At 54.6% G+C, this 10,540-nt stretch overlaps 1 protein-coding gene across 2 annotated transcripts in view; it reads right to left on the bottom strand.

Annotated features, from left to right (window-relative positions):
• Positions 1-10,540, bottom strand: part of NMT1 (N-myristoyltransferase 1) — a 30,719-nt gene that overhangs the window by 392 nt on the left and 19,787 nt on the right. Inside the window, exons 4-12 of one of the 2 annotated variants that reach the window (XM_073798471.1) lie at positions 9,859-9,977; positions 9,206-9,297; positions 8,187-8,303; positions 7,217-7,387; positions 6,086-6,194; positions 2,644-2,814; positions 1,878-2,045; positions 733-870; positions 21-539 (exon numbers count right to left, since the gene is read on the bottom strand). In XM_073798471.1, the coding sequence (XP_073654572.1) occupies positions 528-539; positions 733-870; positions 1,878-2,045; positions 2,644-2,814; positions 6,086-6,194; positions 7,217-7,387; positions 8,187-8,303; positions 9,206-9,297; positions 9,859-9,977 (1,097 nt within the window). In that variant the 3' untranslated portion in view covers positions 21-527. Of the gene's footprint in view, positions 1-20; positions 540-732; positions 871-1,877; positions 2,046-2,643; positions 2,815-6,085; positions 6,195-7,216; positions 7,388-8,186; positions 8,304-9,205; positions 9,298-9,858; positions 9,978-10,540 lie in introns of those variants that run through there. The other variant, XM_019939491.3, reaches the window with a different exon arrangement.

Raw genomic sequence — 10,540 nt, 5'->3', positions numbered from 1 at the left:
GGGGGGAGAGGCAGAGTTGAGGTGACAGCTGTCCAAAGCCTCTCCCACTCCCCCGCCCAGTCCTGCAGTCCCAATGACTGGTGGAGCCCGCAGAGCGCCACCGTGCTCAGTGAGCAGGCTCACAGTGAGCCCGGGGCTCTCACCCAACCTCCTCTGATGCTTTATACACCAGATCTTTTAATGAAAGCAGCTGCGGCAGCCTGAGGACTACTGGGCACAAGGGTGCCCTCACCTGTCAGTCATCCCGTAAACGCCAGCTACCCCCATGGCCCTGAGCCACCTTTTGGAGCTGGCAGGGGAGGGAGGGCCACACTGGGATAAGGGCAGCAGCCCAGCAGAGGAAAACCCCCTCAGGGCCTCAGACTCTCCCTTCCTGCCTGACTGGGGGCACGCGACTCGCACAGTGTCCTGAGACGGTCCTGAAGCCCTGCCCCCAGTTGGATGCGGCAGCTCACCGGGTGGGAGGAGAGGCTGGAGACTACCTTCCTGCTTCTGCGCGGCTCTAGGGCCCATGCCCTCCGCCACCCTCACATCAGCCACTGAAAGGAGAATACGGACCCTCCTAGTCTGGTCACCAGAGGGAGGGACTTTTCAAGGGTCCAGACTGATGCTGGATCCCAGACCCGAGGTCCTGGTTCCGTTGGAGACGCCAATTCCCTGACCCACACAGGCCCAGCCGAGGGCCTGACCGCGAGGGAGCTCGGTGGGAGGCGGCACCTAGCGCGTACGTACCTTCTCTGCCCCCATGCTGGGGCACTTCCAATTGTAAAGGTAATACTGTAGGTTGCCGTCCCCTATGCCAAACTTGAGCTTCTCCAGGAAGGTTTTGTTCTCCATGAGATCCAGTGCATTGAATACGTCAAACCCTTTCTGCATGGCAGCAGGGAGAGACAAGAACAGGTGAAGACAGGTGAAAGCTACCTTACCTTCCTGCCCTTTTCTATCATATCAAAACCATCCACAGGCGGCCAGGGGAGCAATCTTCCTTCAGAAGCTCCTGCTGCTTCCATGTTACATCCAGACTGCGGCCAGCACCCCGCTCCCTGGGGGTGGTTCTTATGATGCTCTGAGCACCCTGCCCGGCCTCTCCTCGGCGTGCGCCTCAGTACACACTTGTGTACTCAGTGTCCAGGCCACCGCTCCCACTGTTCCTTGTTACACTTCCCTGAAACACTCTCGTAATTTCCACAGCCCTCTCTGGAGACCAAGCCCTGAACCTTTTCCTCTGAAAAGCTGACTCCCATGAGCCACTGGGCATTTGCACTGCTCCCTCACTCCCTGACATTCCAACTCCGAGGCCTCTGTGCACCGAGGGATTTTACGACATTTGATACGCTGCTTTGAGGCTGCAACAGACACTTCCTAAATCTCACCAGCTTGATCAGAAGCTCTCCCAGGGCAGCGACTGGCCTGTCATTGTTCAGCTGGCGCACAGTGGGCTGGGCCAGGCGCAGGCAGAACCCATGGGGCAGGACTGCCTGGAGACCTCTCCAGTGTAAGAGAAGCCCGGGCCCCTCCCCCCATGCTCTACTGTCAGCCGCTCCAATGACTCACCGCAACAGACACCGATCTCCCCATTCCCACCCTGGGGAGGTCGTAAGGAGAACACCTCTACTCCCCGAGCAGGCCTGGCTATTCGGGCTCCTTGGCAGTGCCTACCGTGAGAACAAAACTCACTGAAATAAATCAGGAGTTCAATGCCTTCACTTAGTGTGGGCGCTCCTTGCTCCCTCCTAGTTTTGAGCTGCTGGCTGAAAAGTGCTAGGCTGGTGGAGCACAAGGGGGAGGAGGCCTCAAAGCTCCCAGCCTGTGGGCAGCTACCTGCGAGCCGTGCTCACCACCGCCCCACGGCCCCTTCCCTCTGATCTGCTGCTTACCATTTTGGCGAGAACGAGGGCGTCGCTCATGAGGTCTAGAAGAGGGGTCTGGGTGTGAACGTTGTAGAAAGAATAAGCAGCCTTTAGACTCTTGTGGGTCGGGTGATTCATGATGGTGGACGGAAGTGTATAAAAGCTCAGGAAATCGGTCACCTCACCGTTTGCATTCTGAAGGGCAGACAATAGGAAGAAGGCAGTGTCACATGGGCACAGGGTTCCTGCAACCTGGGAATAAAATGTTTTCTACTGCACTCCACCACCCTCAGGCAGCTCTGCCGCTCTAGATGAATGGGTGGAAACTGAAACAGGATATGCACGGAGGAGAAAACACATGGCCGGGGGAACTTGAGGACAGAACTGGAAGGAAAATCCAGGAGGGGCTATGGGCTGAACCTGCCATGATCCTTCCCCGCCTGTGGTGCCAGGGCCTTCTCACAGCTCCCAGGACCCAGCACACCCGGCCGGCACCAGACCAAGCGGGGACAGACAGGGAGTTGAAGGCTCACCTGACCGAGAGGGGCTCAGCTCTCTCTACTGGGAGTCACCAGTGGGGGTGGGGGAGGGGGAGAGGAAGGGCTCATCTTAGCCAACGCAAGCTACAACTTCCTGTCTTTAGTGGGGACCAAGCACGGATGGTCAAGGAAGTCTAGGGTGCCAACACTCCCATCAATCGCTCTTCAGTCACCGAGGCTGGGGACTCCAGCCACTTAGGGAGGACGCCTCCCCGCCAACGGGGCAGAGGCCCAGAACACCCCTCCCCACTCACCTCCACCACAAAAGTGTCGATGATATTCTCCTGGGGGTAGAACCAGTGTTCCACCTCCTCTTGGCTCATGACTGGCGTGAGGTGAAACTGCTTCAGGTACTGGGTGAGCAGCTTGTGCACTACTGCAATGTCCTTTTTTTCCATTGGTCGCAGCCCAGCTGTCTTGGGAGTCTGGAAGAAAGAACCAGAGAGCATCAGGTGTGCTGACCATGAGCACCTTGGCTCCCTCTCAAGTCCTACATGAACCAAAAACCTCACACTGTCTCCCTTCCTACCCCGACCCTGAGTCTATCCACCCAGGCCCTCGAGAGAGACTCCTCAGTTATCCCAGGCAGCTCCCTCTCACCCACTGTCCACATCCACTCCGGCACAAGTCCTGCCCCTGCAGTGTCTTTGGCCCTTTCCCTCGTGGTTAAGGCTGCCATCCTTGACTAAGGCTGCGTCAATCTCTTATCCACATGGCCCAGGCCGGCTTCCTAAGAAAACACAGCCCGTCACACCCCTCCCTGTTCCAAACTCCCTAACACAGAACACAAGACCTTCCACCCTCGGGACCAGTGGCTGTTCTGGCTGTGATCTTCTGTCTCTCTAGCCCAGTGGCTCTCAGCAGGAGCAATTTTGTCCCCAGGGGACATCTGACAATATTCAGAGACATTTTTGGTTGTCACAACTAGAGGGAGGGGTGCGATGGCATCTAGTGGGTAGAAGTCAGGGATGCTGCTAAACATCCTACAACGCACAGGACGGTCTCCGTGATGAAGAATTACCCAACCCAGGGACTTCCCTGGTGGCGCAGTGGTTAAGAATCCGCCTACCAATGCAGGGGACACGGGTTCGAGCCCTGGTGCGGGAAGATTCCACATGCTGCAAAGCAGCTGAGCCCGTGCGCCACGACTACTGAGCCTGCGCTCTGGAGCCCGTGAGCCACAACTACTGAAGCCCACACACCTAGAGCCCGTGCGTCACAACAAGAGAAGCCACCGCAATGAGAAGCCTGCGCACCGCAATGAAGAGTAGCCCCTGCTCGCTGCAACTAAAGAAAGCCCGCATGCAGCAACGAAAACCCAATGCAGCCAAAAATAAATAAATTTATTTATTTAAAAAAAAAAGAATTACCCAACCCAAAATGTCAATGGTGCCATGGTGGAGAAACCCTGACCACCCCATGGATGTGCTGGGGTAGGCCCAGCCCGGTGCTACTCCTGGGCCTCAGTAAAGCCTTTCTTGGCCCCTCTCCTCCGAGCCTCACAACCTTTTCCCACTGAACTGCAGCTCATCTCTTCCTACACTGCTCACTCTCCTATAGACTTAGAGCACTTCACAGACAGCCTCCCAGCCACAGGCACCATGGAAGCCCGGGCCTGGTAGAGCCTACACTGGATGCCCGCCTTGCCTATCCACTTGGACACCACTACCCCAGTACTGCCCCTGGCAGGACACTGCTGCAAGTAAAATTCAGAAGAAAAGTACAGAACTCCCAGGATTTAATCTCATGCCAGAATCCCACCCCACAGCTGCTTCTCCTTAGAAAATGCTTCAGTGGAATGAACCCATGTGATGCTCTGGAGTAAATACTGGGGCTGAGGGAACATTCCCAAAGGCTTAATACACAAAGGTGGGGTCAGCCGAGTCTGAAATCAGGGTAGAGTTAGTTTATATACCTCAGTCACTGCCTGACACAACTGCTTCCTAATGCAGGAATTGCTTCTTCTTCTTTTTTTTTTAATTTTATATCAGAGTATAGTTGATTAACAATGTTGTGTTAGTTTCAGGTGTACAGGAATTGCTGCTTTTTTTTTTTTTTTAACATCTTTATTGGGGACAGGAATTGCTTTTAAAACTGCAGTTCCGGGCTTCCCTGGTGGTGCAGTGGTTGAGAGTCCGCCTGCCAATGCAGGGGACATGGGTTCGTGCCCCGGTCCGGGAAGATCCCACATGCCGCGGAGCGGCTAGGCACATGAGCCATGGCCGCTGAGCCTGAGCGTCCGGAGCCTGTGCTCCACAACGGGAGAGGCCACAACAGTGAGAGGCCCGCATACCGCAAAAAAACCAAAAAAACCCTGCAGTTCCAGGGGACTTCCCTGGTGGCACAGTGGTTAAGAATCCGCCTGCCAATGCAGGGGACATGAGTTCGAGCCCTGGTCCGGAAAGATCCCACATGCCACGGAGCAACTAAGCCCGTGCGCCACAACTACTGAGCCCTGGCACCACAACTACTGAAGCCTGTGCACCTAGAGCCCGTGCTCCGCAACAGGAGAAGCCACTGCAATGAGAAGCCCGTGCACTGCAACGAACAGTAGCCCCAGCTGGCCACAACTAAAGAAAGCCTGAGCACAGCAACAAAGACCCAAAGCAGCCAAAAATAAATAAGTAAATAAATAAATTTAAAACTGCAGTTCCAGGACCTCTAGCTGCCATAATTCCTTGCTAATCCTGATGTCTCTAGGGAACACTTAGTGACCTTGTTTCTACATGGTAGCTCCCCAAATGACACCTCAAATCCTGGACTGAAAAAGCAGCCATGCTGGGGTTCTCACCCACAGGCGGGGAGATCCAAAGACATTCTTCCAGCTGCTACACTTTAAGAACACTCTCCAGTGGCCCAAGGGGACACTCATCATGGCTCCCTAAGCTGGTTTCCTGGGCAGTGCCTAACTATGCTGCAGCGGGCTCTCAAAGCAGGGCACTAATGACCCCAATCCAGGGGTGGATCAGCCCAATCCCAGGGCGATTAATCCAGTTTGGTGGCTGATGAGTCCAGGCGGGCAGCCCTCTGATCAGCAGGCATCCAATAACTGTGCTGACACTGCCCGGAAGAGCTCTGAGGGAAGAGAAGGGATTTTAAGATCCATTAGGCTCCTGAAGACAGGCACAATAGGAGAACAAGGAGCGTCTGTCTCACTGGCAAACTAGGCAAACCGAGGCCCAGAGGAGAAAACCAGCTCACTGCAGGCTGCCTAGTCCTTCGGCGGCAAAATCTGGGCGGGAGGATTGGGACTGGAAATCTGGGCTCCCCTCACAACCTCAAGCCACCTCTCCTCCACCTGACTCGGCAGAGGGAGCAGCAGATGCTCTGTGGCTCATTTCCGCTGGGTCCTGGGATGTGCTGCGTACCAGTGAGTGGATTCCTCTCTCCATTATGCTTCACTTAGGCTAAAATTACACGGAATAGGTGTTCTCTGAGTCTGCCAACAGATGGCAGAGAAACTAGCCCAGGTGTAGGCTCAGGAGAACAGAGGAAGTCCAACTAAAATAAAAACCTTGCTACAGATAACAGAACGACAGGATGGAAAGGCTAGGAACCCAGAAACTACGGGTTGAGTTGCTTTTCTGGTAAGAGCCCCCTCCACCCCCCCCCCAGGCCCCGCTCCTTTCCTGCTGAGGGCAAGGCTCTCCTTGGCCTCCCTCCTGCCCCTGCCCAGGGCCCCGAAGCACCACTGGCCTCTGGAAGTCGGTAGAGCTTCATGGTGCGTTGCATGGTCATATTTCTGCTCAAGTGGGAGAACTTCACTTCAATCAGCTTCCGTGGGTTTAGGGACCGATGCCAGTACCTGTGGGGACACAATGTCCTGTCCTCAGAGGACTATGGCAAGTCTCATTAAAAGGACAACAGCGGAACTTCCCTGGTGGCACAGTGGTTAAGACTCCGCGCTCCCAATGCAGGGGGCCTGGGTTTGATCCCTGGTCAGGGAACTAGATCCCACATGCACGCCGCAACTAACAGTTCGCATGCCGCAACTAAGGAGCCCACGTGCCGCAACTAAGAACCAGCACAACCAAATAAATAAATATTAAAAAAAAAAAAAGGACAATTGCACAGGGATCTCAAGATGGCCGGCAGGTGGCGTAAGAGACCCGTCGGGCCCCACTTGAGCCAGTGGCGTCGCCCCAGATCGCCAACCTCCCCACAGTGAGTGCAGAGTGGCCACAGCGCTTCCTATATTTTCTTTGTCAAGTTCACAAGCCACTCCTCTGTAACAGTATTTGTCTGGGAACAGCGATCACCACTCCTGGAATCAAGTCAATGGAAAAGACTTCTAGTTCTCTGAATGTTTAGCCTCTGCCTCCTCCTTTCCAGCATTTGTCTGGTGTTTTCACTTTTGAAGTTCTTAAGGCAGAGTATTCAATTGTTTCAAAGAACTTTCGAAGGCAGAGGTTGTGCTTGGTGCACACAGGGATGCTCTTTCGGCCCACATAATATTCAAAACAAAATTGAGCCAACCATTTAAAACTTTAGGACATTTACCATAAAGATCCAGATTTGGCCTCATCCTTAAAAACGAGAACAAAACCCCAGCAGACTGACCCCCACCATTTCCAAATGGAAGGAATCGGGGGGACCTAAGAAAGCCTAACCCCTTTGGGCAGGGCACGCTCTGTGCACACTGCTGTTCCTACAGCCTCCCACCCGGCTCCTGTGGGGACCACCGCCCACCTCATCAGACACCAGAGCAGGAGACGCTCTAGGGCACACGCGGAGGGGCAGAACTGTGACTCACAGTGACACAAGCTCCTCAAACTAGAGCAGGCATGTCGCCGTTTCTAGGACCTTGCAAAGAAGAGATTTTTTTACCTGCAGGTGCCAACAGGCTTTGGTAATACGACCCCGGCAGTGTAAACAGCTTGGAAGATGCCCTCCAGGTGCACCCGCCGGGTTATCTCACGGATCAGGACTGGAGCCACCCTCTTGGAACGCAGCTTCTTGTGGACACACAAGAAGTTGATCTCTACCATCTTCTTCTCTCTGAAGAGGAAGGAAAAAACCCAGGGACAAGGCTTTTAACAGGCAAGGTAATCCTGTCCAGCACATGGAGCGCCCTGCAGAGACCGGGCCCTCAGCACAGGCTTGTGTCCTGCCTCTGCCTGCACTCAGCAGCCGGGACTCGGACGCCCTCCCACTGCCCTGCTCTGCTGCACCAGGCAAGGGGCCCACTCTCTAAGGACTCTGCCTCCAAAGGTAAGTGGGACTCAAGCAAACTCCTTTATTTAAGGCACCACAGCATCTCCCTGGTGAAGCCCCAATAGTAGGCTGGCGGGGTCCCACCTTTAGCCGTCAGGAACCCCACAGAGTAAGTCAAGGGTTATTCTAGGATTGCAGGGGTTCTGACTCCCCCAAGAACCCACAGCCTCTAAGCCCAGAAGGCTGTGGTAGATGGTTCTGACATTTCCAGGGAAAGCAAAGAGCAGAGCTTGAAGGCCCCGTGACCGTGTGGTGGTGAGTCACACCCGCCACTTCTGAAGCGGCGGCTTGAGTGTGTCAATCCGTGAGTGGCACAAATGCAAATGCTGAACTGCTGGTCAGGGAGTGCACCGGCCCTCAGGGTGGACTCCTTCCAGCCCAGGCCACAGACAAGAGCACCAGCAACAATTCAGAGCCAGACAGGTGGTTCCTATGATGAATTTCTTCCCATGACCCAAGTTCCCTCCCTTCGTGGGAACTTCCCTCTTTCTTCTACGGTAAGTATGTGCGTGTTTCCCCCCCACCTTCCCAGACCAAGCAGGATGGTGAGGATGCGGGGGGTAGGAGTGGCGCTGGTGCTTACGTGTCATAGATATGGATGTTTGCCGGGATGGCGCTGATGAACCCAACCAGTTTCCGACTCGAGACCACTCGAACCCCACAGTGCCACTGGGGGAGCCAGCCAGGCGGCCGGAGAGCCCTAGAGGAGAGACGGGGGTGTAGCCGTGGTGCTGCTCGCCAGCGGCCTTGGGGGACTGTCTGGGCTCCGCCGCCGAGTCTGGTTCTAAGCTCGTGCTACCACCTCCCTGAGTGGGGGTGAACAGCTCAATTCTCCTAATTCTCTTTAGGGCCAAACCCTCCTGGACACCAATGGGATGGAGCCACAGCTCGCTCTTTCTGCTCAGTCCACTTGGCCTACTTGCTCATCCAACCCAGGGCTGTCACAGTGAAGATTTCATCCTGATCCGGTTTCTTTGTGCTCACTTACTCTGACAGCCCGAGCCGGAGCACCGGCCTCCCTGGCTTTGAGTCCAGTGGGTCCCATGGTCGGGAGCTGGCTGTGGAGCCTCTGGAGCTCTGGGCTCCACCTCCCCAAAGCACCATCACCTCCTCTCTTTCCGCTTGGCCAGTCTTCCTTTCCCTCCCATTTCAGGCAGGCCCCCACCGTGCTGGCCTCATGCCTCTACCTTCCCGGATATTAAACGAGGCCCGGGAGGGTGGGTGGCCCAGCCAGGCGAGGTCATTTTCATACTACTGAGCATGCTCAGGACATGGATAGAAAACGACCTCTTTTCTTTTAAATCTTAGCAGGTCTCATCCCTCCCTCCCTTCTTACATAAAGTCACTATACAGTAGACGATCTTTTCTTCTGGGTACCAATTCCATAAAGGAATCCCTCACCCAGTCATTCTGTCTTAAATAAGGTTTTGATTCTAAGCTCCACGAGAAGCAAGTCTCCTTCAGATGCAGAAACTCAAAAATCGCATACTAATTTGTCATTAAAAGGATGGCTCTTAGCAGGGATGAAAAATCTGGTGCCCTGTCGTTGTTCTGCTCTATGCCTGGCTCTGGAACCTTAATAAGAAAGCCCTTACAACTCACCACAAAAGAAATTCGGGAGAATAATCAAATCGGAACATGTTGTCATCATCTTCCACGTAATTCTCATTCAGGAGGGTGTAGAGTTCTTTCAGCTGCAGGGAGGAGGAGCTGCCTTAGAGGTATTCTGCCAGGGGTGGGGACGAACTCCAGTACCCTGGGGCTCCAAGCCTTTCAGGACAAGGCAAACTACCAACAATTATGTTTCATCTCCCAAATCCTTTTCATGGCAGGGACTCCTGGAACAAGTACCCTAGTGCTTAATAGGAAACTGAGCCACCAAGGGTAGAGTGGCAGACTTAAGTACATGAAGGGGCAGACCAAGAATGTCATCCAACTAACCAACCACTCCATCGTTAAGACAAGGGACTGAATAAATGGATGAACAAGAAAAATGAAAGCATGAAGGAAAGGTATCTGCCTCGGGGAGTGGCAGGGGTTAACTCTCAACCTGCCAGAGAAGCCAAGAGCTATTTATGTGGAGTCGTGGGCAGGCCCCAGGGGCAACAGATGGGGGCTCTGCTCAGACCTGCTTGGCTCAGCTCTTAAGACAGCCCTTGAGGAAGGCCTGAGTAGAAGCCGTCTCGATGTGACTGCAGGCCTGTTAGTGAAAGTGGCAGCCGGTCCACACTCCTGGCCCACCCAGGCCTACTCACCACACCACGGTCCCCCAGGTCCAAGGCATCCCAGGCGAAGTCCTGGGGCAGCGTGTAGGGCTCCTGGCGGATGCTGTCTTTGTCAGGTTCCACGGGACCATGTGTGTTCACGACTTCCCCTGGAAGAAGAGCACAGCCATAAGCCTCACCCTCGGCTTCCTAGGGAAGGAAGGGGCTCAGCTCAAAGACTGACCTCAGCAAATTCCTCCTATCCCTAGGAGCCCTCCATCTCAAGGACACTCTGTTCCTGGCAACTGCAGACCATCTCTCCAGCTGCCCTTGGCCCCTAGCTGAGGGCCAATTCATGGCCAAGCTTAAGAACAATCAGCGGGATCCAAGGTGGTTGGTTTCTTGGACATTCTTTTAAATCTCCCTTTGGTTCCTGAATGACAAACATTTATCTTGACTAGTTTGGCTCCCTGCCTCCTGGTTGGTGTAGAGTGCTGTCATGGCCCTGGCCCAGGCCCATCGACCTGGATGGATTTGTAAGGAGTTGCAACAAGGCCGCTTTTGTGTCAACAGCAACAACAACGTACTGGGCCTATTCCTGAGCTAGACAATGGCGTCCAGGCGCCAGGCTCACTATGGGCCCCGCCAGCCTTGGCTTTGAACAACGTGGGCCAGTTAACTGCTGCTGCCAGCTCAGGCCCTCGGTGTTTACAGAGCCCTGTGAGCGCCTTCA

This window comes from Tursiops truncatus, chromosome 20 (genome assembly GCF_011762595.2).
Source record: "Tursiops truncatus isolate mTurTru1 chromosome 20, mTurTru1.mat.Y, whole genome shotgun sequence".
NCBI lineage: Eukaryota > Metazoa > Chordata > Mammalia > Artiodactyla > Delphinidae > Tursiops > Tursiops truncatus.
This window is presented reverse-complemented; position numbering and strand designations above follow the sequence as displayed.